General features: G+C 41.9%; 1 protein-coding gene across 20 annotated transcripts; it reads right to left on the bottom strand.

Annotated features, from left to right (window-relative positions):
• Positions 1 to 971: 971 nt before the first annotated feature.
• LOC143477800 (uncharacterized) lies at positions 972 to 22814 on the bottom strand. Of its 20 annotated transcripts, none has more exons than XM_076976602.1 (27): positions 22287 to 22814; positions 20299 to 20493; positions 19855 to 20222; positions 19544 to 19770; positions 19381 to 19429; positions 18926 to 19052; positions 17729 to 17814; positions 17436 to 17489; positions 17072 to 17246; positions 11398 to 11453; positions 10689 to 10775; positions 10189 to 10300; positions 9061 to 9247; positions 8418 to 8735; positions 8186 to 8329; positions 7972 to 8055; positions 7337 to 7405; positions 6908 to 7104; positions 6704 to 6799; positions 6425 to 6584; positions 4298 to 4405; positions 4103 to 4199; positions 3492 to 3722; positions 2255 to 2327; positions 2008 to 2097; positions 1748 to 1869; positions 972 to 1172 (listed from the first exon to the last, which is right to left on the bottom strand). In XM_076976602.1, exons 9-26 carry the CDS (start codon positions 17206 to 17208, stop codon positions 1773 to 1775), a joined length of 2343 nt encoding a protein of 780 aa, XP_076832717.1. In that variant the 5' UTR covers positions 17209 to 17246; positions 17436 to 17489; positions 17729 to 17814; positions 18926 to 19052; positions 19381 to 19429; positions 19544 to 19770; positions 19855 to 20222; positions 20299 to 20493; positions 22287 to 22814; the 3' UTR covers positions 972 to 1172; positions 1748 to 1772. The 20 variants fall into 20 exon arrangements, with proteins under 20 accessions (XP_076832717.1, XP_076832719.1, XP_076832711.1 ...); XM_076976604.1 differs by having other exon boundaries at positions 17072 to 17241; XM_076976596.1 differs by lacking the exon at positions 17729 to 17814 and having other exon boundaries at positions 19855 to 20036; positions 20138 to 20222; positions 22287 to 22813.
• Between the last annotated feature and the right edge of the window lie 2401 nt (positions 22815 to 25215).

The following is a 25215-nucleotide window of genomic DNA, read 5'->3' as shown; positions in this document are numbered from 1 at the left end:
AGGCTCACAGTGATAACGTTTTAGATCTAGTCAATCAGGCATTCACAGAACACATGTTGGAGGTGGTTTTTGTGGCCCTGCTTACAGCTGTATTTGGTGAACACACTAATCACCAAAATGTATTTTTAATACCAGGTGTGATTGAACCTTCATGCAGTTGGTGACTCCTCTTTAGAGGGAAACCGATGATGGAGATGCAATGTTTTATTTCCTAACCCTCTTTAGAGGAATACGAGGTCTTATTTCCTGTTCATTTGTCCTTACTCCAAACAGGTGCTCCTAACAATGGACGATGACCTGGACACCATTCAGAGAGATAAAATCTACGTCTTCTAACTTCTCCTGGCTAATGATTGGACAATACTGTAGCCTTCCAATAAGAGGCCTTGCAGCCCTGAAGATTCGTCTCAACAGCCAGACGTTAGTCAGTGTTGGGCTCCCTGTAGAGTGATGCTGTGAGGACACTGAACGTGCCAATCAGATTGTCCTTCACACCTGCTGGAGCTTCTCGAGCTTCTTGTTGCCGTCACCATCGTAATGATCGAGCTCTGTCGCTGTGACACTCTGCTTCTGTAATGCCGGCAAAGACGACGTTCAGTGCTTCAGTATTTCAAGTGGAGAAAAATCAAACCTGCCATGCAAACGTCAATGCATTTTGCACTTGTTGTTTCTTTTCCTACGTCGCCCGAGTCGTGTGTTAGTCAATCCGCTCCCTTCCATGTTGGTTTGGGGCCTCTTGGGTTTGACTGAGGAGTGAATGCTCTAGTTCACCAGGACACTTTACTAGTCCTTCTGTGATAGTGAACATGGTGGAATCTAATTTGCACAGATGTAAAAAAAAAAAAAAAAGTGATGTTTTTAATAACTGATGGTTGAGAGTAATGAATAAAGCATTTGTATGTTTTCTCAGTAGCGCAAGTGGGTGTGTGTCAGGATGTCCTGTAGATCGGTAAAATAACAATTACAGCAGGTCTAGAATCAGATTAAACTTTATTCACTTTTCTGTGATGTGCAAAAACGGCAGTTTTTTTTCTCTGCTGCAAGTCATTGTTCTGCTTTCTTCTGACTGCACTCGTGGTGGAGCTGAGAAGAATCCACGGTGGGGCATGTGCTGCAGAATCGGTGTGCAGTAGAAGTGCTATTGCTGAACAGAAGGTCTATTCCTGATCTTACTGTAAGCACAGAAGTGAAACACACACCATCAAACATCACAAGCCACACTGATGTAAAACACCACAGATTTATTCGTTTTACAAAAATAAATGCAAAATTTCGTATCTACATGAAAAGGATTTACAGGCTAAGCACTGTCTGGTCCCCAAGTGTCACATCTGTAAACACGTTGTTTTGTGAAGCACAACACTCCTAGGAAGCTGTAACCTTCATATGGCTTACACAACCTCTGTTGGTGATCCTCATCTTCAGACTAAGATTAGGGACTATAATATCTAGATCAAGATAATCCTGTCATCAGGATTTATGAGGCTTTTCTGTTGTGGAAATGAACTTGTACAGCAGTTGTTTAATGGCATGGCATCAACACATACAAAGGTATGAAGGGATTAAAGGGGACAGATGTGTTGAATACTACACTTTAAACACTGTATATGTACACTGTAGATGCACACGACTGTCATTAGTGTTATACATTCTGTGTTTAAGTCTCTTGACAATTTCATGTGTTCTCTTATGTCCATAGGCATGTTTGTATTCTGTCTATCCATTGATTTGTTTGCACTGGACATACATGGACATCAGTGGGTTGTGCCTCTTCAGTAATGGTAGACCTTGATCTGATTCTTCTTGTCCAGGCTGAGCTGGACCAGCCCATTGGTGGGCGGGGCAGCTGGGTAGCGTGTGAAGAGAGGCCTGGGCAGAGGTTCAGGAGAATACAAGGGTGCAAGAGAGTGTGTGTGAAAATATGATGCATTCTGTTCCCGTACTGGTTTGTGTGTGATACGTACATGTGTATAAGCTGAGGGGGAGAGAGAGATTGTGAAAGGATACACATTTGGGTCTTTGCGTCGTGATTCCAGCCACCTTTTGTTGTCGTCGATCAGTCTCTGCAGCCTCTGGCCATCTAGCTCAGAGGAGAGACTACACACACACACACACACACACACATAATGAAAAAGCACTGTATGAGTTCATCAATTTTCCTTTCAAAATCAACAGCAGCACTGATCCTGTGAGAGAGAGTGAGAGTGAGAGATTGTGACCAAGCCTGCACAGGTGTGCAAGTGTGTGTAGTCACCTTGCTGGAGTGTATCCACTATATGCTCTGGTAGCCCTCATAGGATAGCGGGCACTGGTATCCATGGAAACTCCTAAAATCAGAGTAGTCTTAATACAGGTAGTGCGGTTTAGATTTCTGAAGCCAATTTGACACAGCAGGTCTCTACACTGCACCACCCTTACACTGGAAAAGATCGGCATTATCCTAGCACAGAAAATCAATGGTCATCAACTATGTGAAAAAAGCTATAAATCCAGCAGTGACTGGTTTGTGCTTGAGGGAGAGGCAGAAGTTTTCTATTTGTATTCAAAGGTTTTACAAGTGATGAAGAAATGAAGCATTAGTGAAAATCACTGCAGCCCACTGTGTGACCACAGTTAGGTAACGGCGTTAGGTAACGGCGTCATTTAGTCAGTAACGGGATAATATAACGCAGTTGACGTTACTGGTCATTAAAAGCGGTGCATTACTATATATTGATATACTAACAGTAATCCGAGCGGATCGCTGCCCAGGCTAGTGAGGAGTAACAGATCTCGATAGGTCACAGTTCTCTGTGTTACGGTGTAACACCTGTTTAACTTAACAAGTCAGTAAGCGATTGGCTAAGGCACCGTTATGGTAGCCAATCAGAGCCAGTGTTTTTACACGCGCGCCGAAGCACACCAGTGACACACGACACGGAGAAGAGGCAGAAATGGCGAGTCAGGAACAAGCCGAAGAAAAATTAGCATTTTCAAGGTGGCGATATAAACATTATTTAAGAAAATACTTGAAGTTCCTGAATGTCTACCAGACTGGGTATTTGATTTATTTAATTAAGAATAGAGGTTTTATTCTAAGTTTACTTCTGTTGTGAACAAACCAGTTGTCTCAGGTTGAGAGAATTTAATTTAATTTGAAAGATGTAAATGCACTTTATATAGTGTAACTGTTTGCTTTTGCTTTTTTTTTTTTACAAAGATTTGGGATTATAAAGGATTTTATCCTGCACTGGTCTGTGGATGTGCAGTAAATATCAAAAGTTCAACACCTTTCTGATCTACTCATTTCAACTGACTGTGAAAACTGCTTTTTCAAAAAATCCTTATTCCTTGGCATATAACTTTTTTTTTAACTGTAATGCAAATAGTTACTTTCCCTGGTAACGAGTTACTTTTATTATAGAGTAATTCAGTTACTAACTCAGTTACTTTTTTGAACAAGTAGTAACTATAACGAATTACTTTTTTAAAGTAACGTTCCCAACACTGACCATTAATGGTGGAGTGTAAGAAGCTGTTCTGAGCCACTGAAGAGGAGGCGGGGCTTGGTGTCCATGCCCAGGACGGGGCAGGAGGGAAGGAGGAGGACGGAGGTGGCTGAGGGAGGGGCTGGACGCTCCTCCCAGTGAAAGATCCCAGTTCACCCAGCACTGTGTTCAGCTGGCCAGAGATCTGCTGCAGGGACTCTGCTAACTGCTGCACTTTCACTGGCACTGCATGTGCTGAAACAGAGAGTGGGAGTAGCAGAGAGGAAGACCAGAGTTTGGGTGTATTACTGCTAGAGAAATAAAAACATCAGATAACTATGAACCAACAAGACCAGAGTGGACTCTAGAGCTGTTTACAGTTGTGGGCATATTTTTAGTTTTCACAGTTTGCTTCCTCAGCTTTTTTTAAGAACCTTTTTTAAGAACCTTAATGAAGTACAATTATTAACAGTCCATAATTGTTCATTGCTGCTAAACTGCTCCTGAATCGTTGGGAGATGTTGTTCTGGAAGGATGTTTTGATACCTTCCCTTATTCATGGCTAACCAAAATTAGTGCCTTCTTAAAATGTCTGCCCGTGTGTGTTGTGCATGCACATGGAGTGTGTGTCTCACTCGTCTCCTCTTGGCCACACACACCGCTCGTCTCTGAGTCTATGACATCAGAGACTCTCCGATCTCCCACCAGCCGCTCGCCTTCATCACATGACAGCTGAGACAGTAAAACATTGTAAAGCCCAGGTAGGTATTAATGTGGGTTTGTACATAAGTGTGTGGGTGCAGGCATACGCGTGTGTGTGTGTGTGTTACCTCCTCTGCCAGTGACGTGTCCAGCTGGCCGAGTCTCTCCTCCTTCTTTCTCAGGAGCTCGTGGCCCTTCTGGACCGTCTCCCTCAGCTTCTCCAGCTCACTCACCTCCTACAGCACAGGGGAGCAGAACATCTAAGAGGAGCTATACTCATGCTTCCTACTCTCTCCCATCTGACCTGGCTACATGGCTGTAGGCACTGCAAGACCTAACGTGCTTAGACCCACCACAGCACTGAAACTGTCTAAAGTAGTTAACAATCTCTTAATATTCTCAGATAAAAGGTCAATCACTCTCCTGGTTCAAATCCTACCTGACCGATCGTTACCTATTTGTACTTGAAAATAATGAATGCTCATAAGGATCTGTATTGGGTCCCATGTTATTCTCATTATATAGGCTAGCAAGCATTTGTAGGCATAGTATTAGCTTGCATTGCTATGCAGATGATACTCAGTTTTATATGTATATATATATATATATATATATATATATATTTTTTTTTTTTTTTCTAATTTGGAAGTGTAATTACTTACACTTATATATATATATATATATATTCTAATTTGGATGATGTCAACACTACTACCAAAACTGAGAACTGCATCCAAGAAATAAAGAACTGGATGGCATCTAATTCTCTTCTTCTAAATTCTAATAAGACTGATGTGTTACTTCTTGGATCCAAGGGTGCTAGAAGCAATGGGTCTGATCTTCTTATTACACTAGATGGCTTTTCAGTAACACCTGAATTTCCTGCTAAAAGTTTAGGCGTCACTAGTGATTAGGATCTTTCATTTGACACACACATATGCAATGTCACTAATGCTGCCTTTGCACCTTCATGTAATATTGCCAAGCTGAGACATGTACGTTCGGTATCAGACGCAGAGAAACTGGTCCACAATCTCATCAAGATTGGACTACTTTTAATTGGATGCTCTAAACCAGGTATCACCAAATGGCGGACCGCGGTCCGGATCCGGACCCGAATGCCGTCCTGTCCGGACCCAATCACATTCCTTATTAACTGGATACGGACCCAAATGCCAAAAAAACGGGAGACTATATTTTAAACCGGAGAATTTATTTTCAGACGAGTGTTACGCTCACCACCCATTTGAGTGTTACGTCCCCCCCCCCCCCCACCCGCTCAACAACTTTCGTTTGCCACCCCCCCCCCCACCCCCCCGCTCAACAACTTTCGTTCGCCACCGCGGACCCGGACCTAAGGTCTGAGCTATCTGCCAAAAATGGACCGCGGAAAGATTTAATTGATTACCCCTGCTCTAAACAGTCCCTAAAGAAAGTCCAACTTGCTGCATTCCAACTTGAATCCAAGAGCCAGAGTCCTAACTAGGCCTTGAGAAGTGCATCACATTAGTCCTACTCTCTCAGCATTGCACTGGCTCCTGGTTAAATATCAAACTGATTTTAAAATTCTTCTGTTCTGCTATAAAGCATTAAATAGTCCTCCACAATATCCGAGTAAACTTACTGCATACCATAATCCATCTCACCTGCTGCTCTCTCAAAGCGCAGGATTGCGCTCAGATCCGAAAACTACAAGATTACAGCCGAAGGCAGAGTAATGTCTCAGTACCCTCATGCCTGTGGTCACCTCCAGGCCCCTCTCTTTAGTTATGCTGCTAGGGATAAGCCTGCTGGAGCCACATGCTAAGTCACTGGCACGTGTGCTATATATATGGAAGTTTAATTTGATTTTACATATTAACCTGCATTCTGTATCTTGACTACATGTTTCTACAAAGACAATTCCATAAAGGAGCTAGAAGATGCTCTGGGTTGCCAGTGGATGTGCTGATGCCGTGGATGCATGTGCCAATACGGCCAGCATCCTACCTGAGGCCCAGCATCCATATTGGAGAGACTGTGACTGCTCAGATAGACACAGGACTATAAATATGAACTTAAAGTTGCTGGGCCAATGGAGCATGGCTTCCCTTTGGGGTCTTGGTCCTCCCAAGGTTTCTTCCTAATCCGCATAGGGAGTTTGTCTCTGCCACACTTGCCCCTGTCTTGTTCAATAGGGATCTGGACCCATGCGCTTGTGACACCATGTTTTGTAAAAAGCGCTTTATAAATAAAACTGACTAGACTTGACGGACCTGGCAGAGAGGCTGAGCAGAGCCTCCTGCAGCGGACCTCTGCGGGCTGGGGTGGGCCGTCCTTAGTGCCGCCTGTCTCGCTCTCAGACAGCTGGTCTGTTTCTCCAAGAACTGTCTTGCTCTCTGCAGGACACCTTCACCTGAGATATACTCCCGCAAGCTAGAGAGAGAGAGAGAGAGAGAGAGAGAGGAGATTACAAACGAGTATATAAACATATGATAAATACATACAATCGGACAGCCTCCCTCCCCACCCACACCCCACCCACACCCACATACTTGTCTATGCTGCGGGAGGTTGTGGGAGGTGGGCACAGGGGAGAGAGGAGGTTCCATTTCCTCCACCCGGAGGGAGCCCTCCACACCAACACAGATCTGTACATGTACACACTCTGTGTACCGTGCATTTGTGTCACCAGAGACCAGTACTGACTTGGTCAAAGCTAATGTGTGTGTATGTGTGTGTGTGTGTGTGTGTATTACCTGAGCCTTCTGTGGAGTTCATCACATCTAGCCTGCAGTTTTTCTCTCTCCTCCATCATCCTTCTGCTCTCCTCCCTCTCTCTCCTCCTTCCCTCTCTCTCTTTTTCCAGCTCCTCCCTTTCTCTCCTCCTCTCATCTCTTAATCGGTCCAGCTCCGCACGCAGACTGTCCCGTTCTCTCAGGACACGTGGGAGAGCCTGGGACACACACACACACACACACAACCTAACATAACAGTTCACAATGACACACACACACACACACACACACACACACACCTGGGGGGGACACACAACCTAGCATAACAGTTTACAATGAAACACACACACACACACACACACACACACACACACCTGGTCACAGACTCTCAGATACACACACACACACACACACACACACACACACCTGGTCACACACACTCACACGCACCTCTATCCCCTTCTCAACTTCATCTCCTTCCTCACTCAGCTGTTGTCTCCTCTTCTTCAAATCTGCAGCCTACAGACCAACAGTACGAACACACACACAGATCATTTTATCAGGCAGCTGAGTGACTGGACTGAAGATTCACACACATGCATGCATGCACATGCACACGCACACACACACTCCAGACATGATCTATTCATTTTTTTTCTTCAAAACAGGTCATTGAGTCAGTTAACTTCTCAGCACAAAGAACTGACTGACGAATGATTAGTAACTTATAAGTACAGCTATAAGGGCACCTAACCTAAGGGCACCTGGAGCTCAGTGTACCAGTTGCACATACACACTCAAAGTAGGTAAAGTACCTGAGTTTGGAGTAGCGCACACACACCTACACACACTCAAATAAAGTAGGTAAAGTACCTGAGCATGGAGTTGCACACCCACCCACACACACACACACACACACACTCAAATAAAGCAGGTAAAGTATCTGAGTTTGGAGTAGCACACCCACACCCACACACACACACACACACACACACTCAAATAAAGCAGGTAAAGTATCTGAGTTTGGAGTAGCACACCCACACCCACACACACACACACACACTCAAATAACGCAGGTAAAGTACCTGAGTTTGGAGTAGCAGTTCCTGAGTTTTGAGCTCTTTGGTTTTCATGTCCAATTGCTCAATCATCTTCTGCACTTCTAACTCCTAAACACACACACAAGAAAAACAAACAAATACAAACAACTCACACCGTCTTTATACACATAAACACCCGACTGGGTATGGCAGAAGAGGCGTTTTTGCACGTGAGTATCGTATGGGTGTGGGATCTTACTTTCTGCATGTGTATTTTGTGGGTGTGTTGGAGCTGAGAGTCGAGCTGTAGTCTGAGCTGATCTAGCTGGGACGTGTGCGAAGCCTGCATCCTCTCCCTCTCCTCCAGATGAGCCCTCAACATGCGCTCCCTCTCCACGCTCTCCTGCACACACACCATGTGATGAACACACATTGGCTCGGTCTCTCAGGTGATCACTGAGCTGTGAGTAAATGAATTCTCCCTGCCACACCTCCTCCAGGTGCTTGTGTCTGAGGGTGAAGAGCTGCTCCTGGTGCTCCTGCGACAGCTGCTCCAGCTTCCTGCTGTGCTCCCTCTGCACCTCCTCCAGGTGCTCGTGTCTGAGGGTGAAGAGCTGCTCCTGGTGCTCCTGTGACAGCTGCTCCAGCTTCCTGCTGTGCTCCCTCTGCACCTCCTCCCTCACCTCCTGCAACAGACCAGACAACTCACCACACATACACTCACACACACACACACACTCCTTCTCTCTCTTTTTCTTTTCTTCGTCCACGTCCAGCTCAGTCTCCTCTGCCACCCTGAGTTCACTGTCCTGCTCATACACAGACAAACACACCAACACATGCAAACACACATGCATAAACATGCATGTACAGACATTCACAAGATCTGTGTGTGTGTGTGTGTGTGTGTGTGTGTGTGTGTGTGTGTGTGTGTGTGGTGTGTGTGTGTGTCAGGTAGAGCAAGGTGCTACAGTAACACTAAGATCACGTGAGCACACACAGTGATGTTAGTGGCGCTGTATAAAAATGTGTATAAAAGCTGGGAACATAATGTATGAACAACTGCAGTGTAAAGACTACAAAGGTGACAGTGAGCTAAAAGTCAGAGCATTATATTCTAGCAGGTGTTTCCACCTCATGGACAGACGCCTTCTTCGGCTCTTCATCCTCCTCCTCTTCATCCATGGCATGGCTGTGGCATGGCTGAGCACACTCCCGCTCCTGGGCCACTAGTTGGCGGTAGTGCTCATCACAGGGGTGGTCCCAGGTGGACTGGCCCGTGGAGAAGTTGAAATAGTATACTTCTCCAGTCACATCCTGACTGGAGAGTAGGAAAGAGAGACAAGCTCATCACATAGATAAACACACACATAAAAACACATGACATGTAGACAAGCCTAGGTTCTCCAGCACAGGACTGTCCACAAAGGTGTCAACAGAACAACATCTGAAACACTGAGTGGTGCTCTGGGTCTCATTGCTCAGATTAATAATGCCAAGTCTATAAGCAAATCTGCTGCATAGAGTGATGAAATATTAATTTTATACTTTGCAATTGTTAGTTTCGGGGACAACTAACATTAAATATCCCCTGGATCTTGTCTTTGTGTGTTTTATCTATGAAGGTACTGACTCATATAAAGACACCAGTTACACCTGACAATAAGGTTATAACATACTTTCCCCCAAACCATTTGAATACAGAATCCAAAAATGATTTCATATGTTAAATTGTGTCTGATCTTTCATGTCACATCATACTCTCCAACTTCAAAAATCCTCTTCTGCCTGTTATATTTTCTCTTGCCCAGTCTTATTTCCCAGTCAAAATATTCAGTCTTCTCCAGACTTGCAGTTCCATGGTATTTAAAAAAAAGTTGGGCTGTCTAATTTGCTCATTTAATCACCTAGGTCATAAGTGATTTAATGCCCACTTCTTGCAAGCTTCCAGAGAGTCTGTGTGACATTATGACACTCACAATAAAGTCCTGATGCATCCTACTTCTATAAATGGTACTTAAAATTATAACTGAGTTACAGGGGACAAAGGGCCTTGGTACGTCAGGTAATCAAGAACCTGAATGAACGAGCCAGCATGAATGAGACGTAGAGTTCTTGGAATGGAAGCCATTCCTCAATTAAGGGCACATTAGAGTATGCTTGGATTTTTTCTAAAAGGAACCAACGCTCACACCAACGCTCACTGCTCTGTGTGTAAGGATAAGAAAACTGGGTGACTGTATGAGAATGAGCTTGTCCTACCAGGGTTTCCATTCAGGAGGTAGTGGGGCTACAATCCCCTCTCTGGCCAGCCACAGCAGCTCTGGCTCCCCATCAGGGTCAATGCCAATTTCTCTGGCATACTCATGGACCTCTGAGGAGAAATACGGATAAGATGAATATACCCACAATCAGTATGATATTTTCAAATCAAGAAAAATCCCACAAATTCAAATATTTAAGTCCATAATGCATGGAGAATGATTCTATGTTATAAAGTGTAGCTATAGCTTGGACGAACATACAAGAGTCCCAACTGGACATGTGTTGTTAATATTATTATTATATATATTATTATTATTATTATTATATATTATTAAGTTATTATGTCAACATTATAATTTAGTTATTAAATGATGGGACTGTTGTAGCTTGTAGACTTTATCAATGGTGGATATTAAAGTATACCATTTCAGTAACATATATTAAAGTTTTATCCGGGGTCCTAAACTGTAACAGGTAGTATGCGACAGCTAATGTACCTTGTTCAGATGGGAGATAATTCTCATCCTCTTCCAGGATCAACTGGTCTCCAACTGGTCTCCGAAGGGCATCTGCTGTCATGTTGACTGAACATTAAGAAAAAGATTATGTAATATACGAATAACAGAAGTAGACAGATATTGCCATATTCTCTGTGGATTACTGTCTCTTGGGGGTTGTAGGGCACACCTGAAAATCCCACAGCAGGTAAAGTGAAACCCAGCACGCCTCACAGTGAGGCTCAAATGCCTTGTAAGTGTTTCCCAATGAACAAGTGATTATAAGAAGGGCTATGGTGCCATGTGATGTCATCAGAATGTGGGGAGAAAGCTTAAGAATTTGTGATGTTAGAAATCTGTTTCTTTTTAAAAATGTTTATTTTTATTTGCTTTTTCCATGGCCACATGGACAATGTTAACATGGTGGAATTCATAAAAATTGTACTGAGTCAAAGAAATCAAAGAAATAACCCATGCTCCATTAATTATATTATCCTGTACACATGAAATAAAGAGCTTGACAGTCATCAGCAGAATAAATATACATGTTATTTTTCTGAACCTTAGAAACCTACTACATAAATGTGTATATTTAATTTTTAATAATTGTGAATAAGCCTGTGGAAATCCATACTCATAAGAACTAAATATACTGTCTTACATAGAAGTATAAAATTATGTACAGTATATGAAAATATATTTTTCTCACCTGGTGTGTCTGTGAAGATCTTCGGTTCCTGCCCCGGCCTTGGCTGGTCACTTCTCCTAGGGTAAAAAAAATCTCCTGGATGAAAAATTAGAAAAAATAGAAAGATAGAAAGATCTAGAAAAAATAGAAAGATCTGGGAAGATTTGTAAGATTTGTAAAGATTGTAGTTGATAGTATTCTCAGATTGTAGGGTTGATAATTCTCAGAGCCAAATGTCATGCGACAATTTCTCAGCTTTTCAGCATCGAAACTGAATCCAAACATTCCACCTTCCCAACCAAACATTCTAAAGTTGAGTAGCACGTGATATGACAATTTCCTATTTTTTTAACTAAAACACCAAATCAGCCAGGCTGCTACAATAACCTGATGCAGCCTGGCTTGTACCCAAAGGGTTCATACCAGAGACCGTATATCAGTAGCGAACCGTGACCATTAAACCTGGGCGCGCTCCCATCCCCCCGAAAAAGAAGTGTTTCCTCTCCTAATTAACTACAATAAAGAAAAAAAAAACTGAGACGACAGTACAGCTTTAGACACGCAATAAACAGTAATATATGTACTAGATAACTTCTTAAGAAAAATAAGGTTCCAACAAAATAAGGTTCACAGCTCCGTGTTCCTCGGAAGCGGAATATGTAAACAACGCGCACGAGGACGTCAAAGGAATTAATCGAAACCAGAGCCCTATAGAGAGAGAGAGTCGCGTCAACTCCGTTCACTCCAACGGAGCAGTTTTTTTACTGCAATGGCGGATCGTGGAGCCTGTCAATAATTCCCGGAAGTTAGCAGCAAATACGAGCAGCGCAGTCAAACTGGAGCAGTGGACCATCTGTGATACACTTTTACAAGTTAGTACGCGTAAAAAAATCAGATTGTGTATTATAAGGACATCAGAATCAAATTAACAAGTGCATTTAAATGTGCATTAAAACATTTTAGTGAATTATCCACCTCTTAATAAGCAGATTTAGGGAACTAAATCTATGCTAAGGCAACGCGAATACGGTTAGCGAGATTTCACATTAACGACCGACAGCCTATTAATTGTAAATTCCTCTCTTAATGCCGTTTCACCTAAACGCGATGTTTTTGCGGGGTAGCTAAGTATTGGTTAAATACAACATTTGAGTGTGATTGTAGAGTGTGTTGGGTCGAGGAGGTGAAATGAGGATATCCATTTTGGAGTACCAGCTAACGTTAAGCTAACGCACAATAAGGAGGAGAGCCATTCTTGTGATGCATCACTGCTGATATTGATTAGAATGCATATTTAAGACTTCTAAATAGTACACAACAGTGTAATTTATAGATCAAGTGTTTGTAGGTATTGTTACTCTGTTGACTATTATCTGTATTATGCTCAGCAGACTGATGGCAAAGGGAGAGGGAAGGTCATCAAGAGAGATTGAAAACACAAGGTAAGTTGAAACTAGGGTGGCAGTTTTGATCAATGAATCTTACAAGACTAAAGAGTAATACAACATACTAAAATGTTATAGTACAGTATGATATATGTAATCATATGTAACCGTACTAGACTTGTATTCTATTATTGTATTATTTATGTTGTATTTAATTTATCTTGTTAGTGTATATTAGTGGCCTGCTGTGGGATAATTGGGTGCTGACCATGATGAGTGTTTTGCCTCTTGTAAGTTGTGTTGAGCAGCAGTTTTTTGTACGCTATTTCAGAGCTCCCTCTTGTGGATGAGTGGCATTACTGTTTCATTAACTTTGTAAAAAAGAAATCATTCAAGATGACCGTACGCAATGTCGAGCCGTTCGTGTGTCGAATTAATGTTGAACTCCACACATTGTAGCCTTGGACGAGATTTGTCCGTAAGTATCATAATATGACAAAATTGTGATTTTATTTTTGTTTGTGTAAAAAAATATGTGCATTTGAGTTGATCTGGATTTGTTATTGTGTGGTGTATAGTTAACATGTAACACGACAGTTTGCGATGTTAGCTAATGCTATGCTTGTACATTTTATTTCTTAGTTTTACGACGGCCTAAAGAGGGCAATGGTTAGAGGCCATTCTACAAATAAATCAACACAAAGAAACAAAGCTTGATTATTTGAAGCGTCGTTAACTCGCTGTCTAGCTGGTGAAATTAGATAACTCAGAGTGAGGGCAGCACAATGAGATTGAAAACACAACAAGGTAAGTTTCAAATAGCAATAAGAAATCCATGTTTATTACACTGCCGTATGTTGGCTGTAGGAGTGTAGGAGTAGTGATGTTGGCTGGGGGGCTGGAGCACTTGTAGGAGCAATGATTAGTCCAAATGTTGCTGTTGGAGTGACTAATGGGCTTGATGGCACATTTGGAGCTGTTTAGGGGTTACCGGATTTTGAAGCTTGGCTACTGGAGTTGTTTTTCAACTTTCTGGATTGGCTCTTGCTTCCAAAATGACCATCTTTTAACTGTTTCTTCTTTCTGTCATTTGGTATTGTTGCTGCCTCAATTCTCAACCTTAGCCGTATGAATCTTTTCATGATTTTGTCTTGTACTCCACAGCAAGCTGGAAGCTTACTGCAAAGTGCCTGAGCTTGTTTCTCCAAGACACTCACTGCATTGGGGAGTTCCATGAGGGAGGAACCAGTCTTGGTCCTAAATAGTTCCTCAATTTGCTGAATGAAATCATATGCGTCTTGGGAAGGATGACAAAGAGCACCTGCCTTGAACTCTTTTTAAGTTCAATAAGATGCTGTTTTCTCCAGCAGGACTGTCATCACTGTGCTGTGCTGCAATTTTGCATTTTTCACAGATGCTGGCAAACCTGATGACCTTGTGGACGATGTAGCCAGCAAGATGGAAGAGAATGCATTTCTCGCTCTTTGTGAGGTCAGGTGCAGCTGTGTTGACCGCCATTAGCTGTTCCACTCTGACTGATTGTATGACATTTTGCTCCACCGTGTCCAAGAAGTCTGCCAAAAAGCTACTGTTGTCTTCCAGGTAGCTGCCAGACCTGATGGCTGTGAGGAACTGTCCCACAGATATGATCCTCAGTGCATGATGGAATTCCACTGGAGTTGGGACAGGATTTTTAGACCTCACACAGCTGAAGGTATTTTCAAGGCAGTCTTGTGTGAATCTTAATGTTAACACAAACCTGTGTCCTCTAGTCAGCAACTCCTCTTGTATGGCTAAAATTGATGTTGTTGAAATGAAATGTGCCATATTTTGCCAATTGTGATTTTTACACCCCAATTGAAATTTGTCCTCCGCTTTTAACCCATCTGTGCAGTCAGAACACACACACACACACACACACACACACACACACACACACACACACACACTAGTGATTACTAGGGGGCTGTGGATCACACGTGCCCAGAGCGGTGGGCAGCCCTAGCCCGGTGCCCGGGGAGCAGTTGAGGTTAGGTGCCTTGCTCAAGGGCACCTCAGTCATGGCCTCAGGTCTGGGAATCGAACCCACGACCCTCCGGTCACAAGACCAGTTCCCTAACCGCCAGGCCATGACTGCCCTTTGTTGCCATTATCACCCCAGTCTGAACAGGCTTCCAGTGTCCCTTCTGACCAATCTTCATCCCACGGAACAGATGGACAATGTCCTGAAGGAAGGTGATGGCCTTTTGCTACTCCTCCATCTTCAGTCTGCTCAGGGACGTAAATGGATGACGAGATGACATTAGATCGAACCAATCATCAACTTGCTCCAGTAGCCACGCTGTAGTTGTGTAGGACAGAGGGCGTTTTTCTTGCTGCACCATGTATTTCAGCCCAGCACTTGTTGCCTTACTGAATACATTTAGAGCAGGACCAACCTTCATCTTGTCAAAGTGACTTTGCTCGATGGCTGCAGCTGACGGATGGGGAGCTATTTTTTAATGCCATCCCTTCCTGAAAGGCCACTAGGTCTTTAATAGGACCACTGAAACCTCATTAGAGAGGAGGTTCTCTTTGTTTACAATGTCCTCAGGAATGTTGAACACATGTCCACGGACAAGGGCACTTTTTAAGCTCTTTACCATATGTGGGACATCAGGCATGAAATAAAGTTGTCTGTCTGGTGTTTATGGATGTGGCACAGATGTTTTATTGAGGTTGACCCCAAAGGATCTCCACATAGCCTGCTTAGGGCTACCCATGTCAGTGGTGACGTTGAGCACATGTAGCCCTATGGATGCTGCCCTTTGTATTAATTCAATAATTATTGGCCTGTACTGTGCTCCGTTGGTAGTATTGCCAGTGAAAGTATATGCCACTACTTGCTTCCACCGTGTTGTGCTTCCAGCCAGCATAAAGACACAAGCATGTGTTGCTACTCCTGTGTGACCTGGCAAAGTCACATCACCATAGAGTTTGCCGGTAAGCATATGCAACTCCACACTTGGTGTGATTGCCATTTCATCCAAGGTCAACACACATTCCCGTTCAATCTCTGTCAACCCATCTACCTTCAGTTTAAGGAAATCAAACACCTCTGTCAGCACTCCAGGCTCAAATCTAACGCATTGCATCCTTCTCTGTAGGGTTCTTATTCCTTGCAGGGAAATTTGCAGTTCCTGCAGGGTCTTGTAACCTGTCCCACCAGCAGTAAAGCCAATTTTCAACGCCTTCTTAATTGTCTCATTGCTCCATTTCATCCCTTTTGTGGTTAGTCTGCCTAATGCTTTCATTTGATCTTTTGAAAACGTTTTCTTAAATCTTGTGTCCCTAACTTTCAGTGTCTTCTTGAGAGTGGCATTTTCCTTCCTTATTTTTTGTAGTGCTGCCTTTGTTTTCCTGATGATTCTTTCTTGTCTCTTTAATTTTTTCAATAACTCTGGTTGGCTGGCTTCTGGCTGATGGTTATGCTGACTGGCTGCTGGCTCACTGGGTTGTATTAGCTCTCCCTGTCTCTCCTCACTAGCCATGTTCTCTCTTTGTTCAATCTCACTTTCCCTTCGCTCTGTATCCTCATCCCTTATTTCCTCAGTTTTTGAAACTGCTGGATATAAAAGATATATACTATTTAGTCTGATTACGTATTAAATATTCTATCACTTAAAGAAATAATATAATTATTAGGAGTTCATACTTATTATACCTGTGTCACCTCTAACACTATAGCTGTGATCAGCATCTGTGGGCCCTGTCTTTACAGGTCCAGTGGTGCATCGTAGTGCAGGGGGCTTCCTCTTTCTGAGTGCGGGGCGATGCAAAAAAATGGTGGGAACAGCATCTGCTCTCAGCCTAGTCTTGCCCCGTTTGGTTCTGATGAACTGCTCTGCCTCAAAATGTGCCTGCAGAGTGATGTGAGTTTACTCCTCACACATGACAACTCAGTTTTGTCTACCCATATACATATCCCATAGTGGGTGAATACACAGTATTAGAGAACACTTACTGGATACGTATACACTCATTACATATATAAAAAACAACCAAGGGTGTGCAACAAGTTCAAATTCATATCACATCAATACTCATAATAATCATTTTCTCCTGTCTTTTTCTCCTCTCTCTCTTTAAGCCAAAGAACCATAGGGGATTCAATGGAGCCTGCAACCAGATAGCACCCTCAACCTGCACCCGAGTCTGTCTGGAGTCTTTGATTTTTTTTGTTCACTGTTCTGTATTTTAATAAATCATGCAATAAGCTTTCCAATAGTGTGTTTATTGTGAAAAGTGCAAATGCAGTGTTTGATGATTACCTCACATATTTTTTTTTTTTTGCTATTGTAATCTTTAGTGAGGGTAAGATTGCTCCTGCTGAGTTGAGCCAACCATTTTTTTCTCCTCTCAGTATCAGTGGAGAAACCATACATTTTTGCTCCTTTCTCGGATCCATTGGCGCATGCAGCACAGCAAACCACGGTGGACACTACACTAACATGGAGGAAAGGACACAGAAAAACTGCTTGACATGATATTCATATTTGAGATTATTAGAGATTTATTGATGAAGTCATTGCTGTAAATAAGTGTGTATTAAAAAGACAAGCTATATATAATTTATCAATGTATTTTAATATGTCATATACTGTCTGGATGTAAATGTAATGTGTTTTAATGTACCCTTTTAAAGCAGATTTCTGCACAATGAAGTCAAACAATTTCCTTCTGTCGTATCTGAAAGTCAGAAAATGTACATTAGTCATTTAGATTACTTAGGTCCCCAATACCATGGGATTACAGAAATCACCATGATTTAAAGATATGTTAATGTTAGTGAACATGAAATTTAGTGAATAATGAAATTTAATCTGATCTGAATTTCTCACCCCTTCTTGTCCCTCAAAATATATAAATGAACGTAATATATAACAATTATAAAACAATCAAAGCATTAAACAGCAATGTGCTCTCACATTAGCCTAAATTTGCTCGCTATAAGGTCACAATAATCCTCAAATCGCAGTTCTGTCTCTGTGTTTATGCGCTCAAATTGAACTTCCTTTCAGGCGGGCAGCCATGTGGAGAAAATAAAACAGGGAAAATTAGCTCTGTATGAGGACATATACAGGACAGATGAAATTAAACACATTTCTGGAGTGTGGCAGCAACTCCGGCATTAAGTTAAACTATTACAGCCTAGCTAAAAAGGCAGAACCAGAAGGTAACATAGGCTTGGGGGCATTCTAAGACAATGGCATCCATCCACTGCACGGTCAACGAACTTGAGTGACCACGAGCAGTGACGGGACGACAGCACCAGCACCCCAGTCAACCATAAAACCCTTCGTCTATGAACCCCTGGATCTGTACCTTTATCTAAGGGGGGGGGGATGTTAATTATCAAACACTAAACCAAATAGGTGGGTTTTCAACCTAGACTTAAAAGATTGTGACTGTGTCAGTCCCCCGTACGCATTTTGGAAGGTTGTTCCAAAGCTGGGGGGCCTTATAAGAAAAGGCTCTTCCCCCTGCTGTTACCTTATTAATTTGTGGAACTAATAAAAGACCAGCACCCTGTGATCTTAGTTGACGTGGGGGTTCATAGTAGGAAATAAGTTCCTGGAGGTATTCAGGAGCAAGCCCGTGTAGTGCTTTATATGTTAATAATAGAATTTTAAAATCAATACGAAATTTAACTGGGAGCCAATGCAGGGCTGATAGGACTGGTCTAATATGCTGAAATTTTCTAGTTCTGGTCAGAACTCTGGCTGCGGCATTTTGAACTATTTGAAGTTTATTTAGATTCCTATTTGAACATCCTGACAGTAGTGAATTGCAGTAGTCTAATCTAGAGCTAACAAAGGCGTGCACCAATTTTTCGGCATCATCCTGTGATAATGCATTTCTTAATTTGGCAATGTTGCGGAGATGTAGAAATGCTATCCTAGTAGTATTATCTATGTATTTATCAAATGATAGGTCGGAGTCGAGTATGACGCCTAGGTTTTTGGCTACTGTGCCAGGTGTCCCAACTCCAGTGGAATTCCATCATGCACTGAGAATCATATCTGTGGGACAGTTCCTCACAGCCATCAGGTCTGGGAGCTACCTGGAAGACAACAGTAGCTTTTTGGCAGACTTCTTGGACACGGTGGAGCAAAATGTCATACCATCAGTCAGAGTGGAACAGCTAATGGCGGTCAACAGAGCTGCACCTGATCTCACAAAGAGCGAGAAATGCATTCTCTTCCATCTTGCTGGCTACATCGTCCACAAGGTCATCAGGTTTGCCAGCATCTGTGAAAAATGCAAAATTGCAGCACAGCACAGTGAGGACATCAAAGGAATGAATCGAAACTAGCTAGCGGTGGTACGCTAACGACAGCTAGCGTCGCCACAGCGGGCGGAAATTATCATACAGTTAAGCCCGCCCACTAAGAGGGAAGATATGATTGGTCAATTTTACTGTCATTTGAAACTGGTATTGCTGAATGGCCTATGTGCACGCTGTTAAGTGACGTAATTTCCGCTAAAAGGTTAGGATGGTTGTTGACATCCGGTAGCCATTGAAAGCGTACACTGTGCTAGCTATTCACCTCACCAGTCTTGTAACGAACATATTTACCGTGTTATTTACTTGGAAGTTTCCTTCATCTCCTGTCCGTTTACGTGTCCTAAACATGACAGGTAAACAAAAAAAAAGAAACGTTTCAACAATGTACAGACAGCTGGTGCAACCACCACTGCTGTGTGCCATTCTGCACAGCATCGACAGGTGTAATTCCTACCTGAGCTTCCACACCTTTCCAAAGGACTCAGAACTGCAGAAACAATGGGTGGTTAAGATCAGGAGAGATCATTTTATCGTCACGAGTACTTCCCTGAGTGTGTTCGCGACATTTTATCACTGCTGATCTACTCGAACCTCCCACTCCTGCTGGACGACGACGACTGCGACCTGGAGCTTTTCCTGTGCTATTTCAATGGAATAACTATACTATTCCAACTCCACGACCTGGAGTATGGGAAAGAACAGAGCGTCCACCCAACACTGATCTAACAGAGATGCAGACTGACCATGATGATGATGACCCCTTACCGTGTCATGAACATGACTACTGCGTCAGTAATGAGCCTGCTGTGCTTGATCTCTCCCTCAGTGAAAATGAAGAGCTACGCGAGGAGATATCAAGGCTCCGAAAACAAATCGAAGACTTAATTCTCAGCAGCAAGTTCTGTTTGGAGCGGTTTTCTTCACATGTCATCTGAAGTACAACGAGGCTAAATTAAATTTTGAAGAGAACAGGGTCTTATCAGATGATCAAAAGCATTTTTTTTTTACCACACACTGTAATCTGCCTATTCAATTTGGTACTGCAAACCTAACTCCACTGGCTGTAGTAGCACCTGGTTTTTGGGTTTTGGCTTTAGGACAACCATGGCATCCACGGGTCCAGGCTTCACCCCCTATTAATTTAAAAGATTGTGTTAGTAAAGTGACTGTGATACATTAACTAATATTAAATAATGAAATAAGACAAACCATTGTTCGTGGTTTATGCCACTTCTGTTCTGTCTGTGTGCATGAAAGGACAGGAGGGACGACAGACATGCCAGATTCAGAATAATGAGCTGTCTGGAAAAGCAATGCAACCAAGTGGTTGCAGATTCCGCAACCAGCAGCACAAGAGCAGTTGCAGCTAATGAGCACAACTGGCATTGAATCACGTAATGTCATCTGAAATACACAAGAGGCAAAATTTAATATCTTGAAAAGAAGACTTCAGCAATGTCAATAGGCGCAATATCTGTCCCATCATGTTGTTAGTGGTGAATGTCACTTGTCTATTGTCTCATGTAACGTTTGGCTATACTGTCTTTCTATTCTACAGTGTTGTGCATGGTTCAATCTACTAGTTCACAGAGCAACTATAAACTAAATATATTTTAGATTTAAACTTCATTTTCACTCCAGATGAAATGCTTACACATAGGAGTGAAACAGGCCTACTTATATTTATTAGGGATGCACCAAAAATTCGGCCACCGAAAATTTTAGGCCGAAATGGCTTAAATTTGCATTTTCGGTTTTCGGCCAAAATACTTTCATCACCGAAACAACACGGCCGAAACAATGTGTTGTGATGACGCAAGCAAAAATCGCCTGCACGTGTTTATTTGGATAAAGCTAGCAAAAAAGTTTTCCAGTGATGGCGCCAAGGCAAAGGACATTACACCAAAAATTATGGAACTCGTTGCCTTAGACGATCAGCCGTTCTCTGTCGTAGAGGATGTGGGATTTCGTAGGCTAATAGAGAACATTGAGCCCCGTTATGTTTTGCCGAGCAGATGACATTTCTCAGAAGCGTGTTTACCTGAGCTGTTTAATGTTGTTGCAACTCACGTCACGTTTTTATGAGAGAATTTATATTTATCTTTCAGGTCAATCAGTTATAATTAAATTTAACTCGTATAAAATACATATATTTATCCTCTCAGATAAAAACGGTCTGGAAGCGAGTTAAATTTAATTAGTGGTCGGCCATTGTCAGCGTTATCGCCGTTAACGGCCCACCACTAATTTTATTTTATAATATGCATTACTGTAATGTCAGTGCTAAATACATATTTTCAAATCAAATTTTGTAGTTGATTTATTCTTTGAATTGCAATGCTTTGATTTTTGTGAGGTTAGCCATAAATCCAATGTTACTAATAATTGGCATAATGTATTTCGGTGTTTCGGTTTTCGGCCTTGGTTTTCTCATTTTCGGTTTTCGGTTTCGGCTAAGAATTTTCATTTCGGTGCATCCCTAATATTTATATTATTTTGTTGTTTCCACCACCAACAACAGAACAGTGCAGGTTTTACTTCAACTGCTTCTTGAAGAGTGTTATCAGAATATGTTAATAGGTGTAAGTGTTGAAGCCACATGTTAATAAAGAAGTTAAAATGAAAGATTTGAAAGACAGATTGACAGATTTTAGAAAATGCAGTTTGAAAAATAGCTGAGGTGGACTATATTCTGCTTTTGAGTCATAGAGGTAGATAACAATAGCTCGAACTGTAAAATAAACTCCCATTTGTTTACTATAGGCAAAATAGACTGCTAATGATTCCCACACAGCTACTCTGCATTTGGCTACCATTGTAAGCTTTGAAAACCAATGCCTATGGTTATCACAGCTTACGTGAAGTAAGAGCAAGGATAAAAGATTGAACTTGTGTTGAACTAACTTTTGAACTTGTTCAACAGAACTTTGAACGTGACACAGAACAGAACTCGTGTCATTTTAACCAGTCCTACTCTCAGCTGGTGTGGCATATCTGTTTTCTTCATAGATCTGTAGCAGTGAGCCCTCACTGTTATCTCGTTAGCTTTACTTTTGCCTGATACTTCCATCAGAAATACAAACATGTTTTAAAAAGGCATTTCTAGTACTAGGACAGGTTGGTTCGTTACTAAAAACAACATCACTTCATTAGACTGCCACCTCAGGCTAGCTAGCTAACTAGCGTCAGCGACTTACCTTCAAAATTGCAGAGGTAGGATGAAACGTAGAACTTGAAACCCTTTTCAAGTTTACTCTGTGGCGTTGTACTTGATGCTCTGACAATACGACGCACATCGTTGACGGTAATCTTCGGTAACTCCAAGAGGCACCTTGCGAATTTCGTTGGCTGTGTTCGAAATAGATTACTACATACTGGATACTGCATACTGGACTCGGTATATACTGGATACTGCATACTGGTCCTCGTAGTAGTATGCAGTACAGTTTCCAGTATGCGACAAAAGCAAAGCACACTACGGGGTCACGTGAACGTAGCGTTGCATGATGGGATGCAGTACACCACGAAGATAGCTCTGTTCGCGTACTGGAATATTTTGCGGAAGTAGTAAGTCATCCGGGTATGTTTCGCGTACTGGAAATTTTCATTTTGGTCACATACTGCATACGACATACTGATTTGGGGCTCGATCAGTATGCCAGTAGTATGTAGTAGACTATTTCGAACACAGCCATAGACTCGGCCATAACATCGGCACTTCCGCATACCAACCGGAAATATGGTAACATCCTTACACCAAACGAGGAAGTGGTGCGTGCACCTAGGCCAAGGGGGAGACAGGCTCACAGGCTTCCACTTAACCCCTCACCTTCCAACACAGATTGAATAGACACGGTTGAATAATTTATTTGCTTATATTTTTGTAATTGTTTAGATGTCGACTGTCAAACTGTAAGTAGAAAAAATAAAATTGGATAAATTATATTATATATATTTATAATTTAAGAGAATTTCTAAGCCCTCTTAGAGGGCGTAGAGGGCCCTGACGGTTCCCCACTGCCATATAATATATATATATATATATATATATATATATATATATATATATATATATATATATTAGTGGTGGGCCGTTATCGGCCGTTAACGGCGTTCGATAATGTGATACTCTTATCGGGCGATATAAAAAAATATCACCATTAATCTATTTTTAAAGTTGGGTTGGGAGCTGGGTCAAAATAGGTAAGCAAACTGATGACTTTCACCTTGATAGTTTAGCTCGAGTTATTCCTAACCAAATTGCACAGTAGGGAGCGAGAACGAGTTTTCAAACCTGTGAATTACCACACAAAACGAATCGTACGTGTGTTTACATGGATGCAGCCACGAAGCCGCCAGGTTTGCTTCATGGAAAATTCATTTTTAAGAAGCTTCCTAATGGAGACATTGACAAGACTAAAGTTGCAACGCGGAATTAGTTCATTGTAGGAGTTCTACCAGTCTGAAGTACCATTTAAACACAAAGCACCCGTTTGCTAATGCTGCTGACGCTGGGTCAAGCATCGATGCAGCCCAGGGGAAGAGTCGCCGTCGCCGAAAACAGGTTAAATGTACTAAATGTTGGCTTACATTTCAAATCCCATGTTTAGCTGAATAAACATGTTATCAACCCCTTTTAATGTACTGTATGTAGGCTTACAAATTCATGTTTGACTGAATATGCCTTCTTAAAGTATGTAGGCTTACAGTACTATTTTCATGTTTAACTGAATAAACCGTTGAACACGAGTACATTTTTTGAGCATGTTTTGTTTTCTTCAAGTATCAAAGTAGAACAGTTTTCTCAGGCAGTCATTGATGCATTTTGGAAACAGAAGATGAGCCCCTGGTCTAATGCGCCCTCTGTATTAAGAAACCGTATCTCAAAGACTGACTTTTAGTCATTACTTGGGTAGCACGCATATTCTGAATGAGCCATTTTAATCTAGATTAATTTCAGGATTTCAGTGAGATTAATCCAAATTAGAAAAATTAATCTATGCCCACCCCTAATAAAAACAAAATATTAAAAGTATTCTAAAACAAACAAAAATGGACAAATAAACGAACAAAAAAAAAGCCCAGACACTGCAGTAATGAAATTCTGTAATAAAGCCCATTTGGTAGTAGTAGTAGTAGTAGTAGAGAGATTTATTTTCATTGTACATGATACAACGAAATTCTGAGTGGTACCTCTTAGTCACATAAAAAGAATAAAAACAGTGCAAGACAACATATATACATAAAACATTCCACGAGTCGGTCGAGACAAATACTAATTCTGATTTTATAGCAGCGACATGGTATAAGTGAGGCAGTTATGGTGTGATGATATGACTGTTATGATTATATGGCATAGTATAACATATACTGTATTTATATTATGTATATAATATTAAAGTATTATAAATAAAATATTAATAGCAGCAATACAGGTTTTGTGGAGCAAAGTTGCAAATGAGAAATGAGGAACAAATTGATGGTGTCCTGGCTGGGTGGGATCTTTAATAATGTTGCTGGCTTTGTTATGAAGGCGGCCAGCATACACAGAGTCTAGATCTGTGAGTGGACTCCCTATGATCCTCTGCGCTGTTCTGACCACCTGGGTCAGGTCCTTTCTGTCTTATACTGTACAGCTGGAATACCATACAGTCATGCAGAGACAAAGTACACTCTCAATTGTGCTTGTGTAAAAATTCACAAGTAGTTGTGAGCGGAGTTCAGACAGCTTTAGTTTCCTCAGAAAGAAAAGTCTTTGATGGGCCTTCTATATGAGGTGTGAGGTATTTAGGTGAGATCAGCTGTGATGTGGAGTCTGAGGTATTTGATGCTGTGCACACATTCCACTTCATCTCCATCTATGAGTAGAGGGGCATGTGCAGTTCTTTTAACTGTGCGGTAGTCTCTGATGATCTCTTTAGTTTTGGTGGTGTTCAGAGCTAGGTTGTTGTCTGAGCACCACCGTGCCAGGTGCTGAATCTCCTCTCTGTACTGAGTTTCATTGTTGTTAGAGATGCAGTCTATCACTACTGTATCATCAGCATATTTCACAAATGTGTTGAAGGCGTGGATGGGGCTGCAATCATAAAAGTAAAAAGTGTGAAGAGGTTAGGACTGAGCACACAG

The sequence above is a fragment of the Brachyhypopomus gauderio genome, chromosome 16 (assembly GCF_052324685.1).
Source record: "Brachyhypopomus gauderio isolate BG-103 chromosome 16, BGAUD_0.2, whole genome shotgun sequence".
NCBI classification, from domain to species: Eukaryota; Metazoa; Chordata; class Actinopteri; order Gymnotiformes; family Hypopomidae; genus Brachyhypopomus; species Brachyhypopomus gauderio.
The sequence above is the reverse complement of the archived record's forward strand: the minus strand, read 5'-3'. Positions and strand labels throughout refer to the sequence as shown.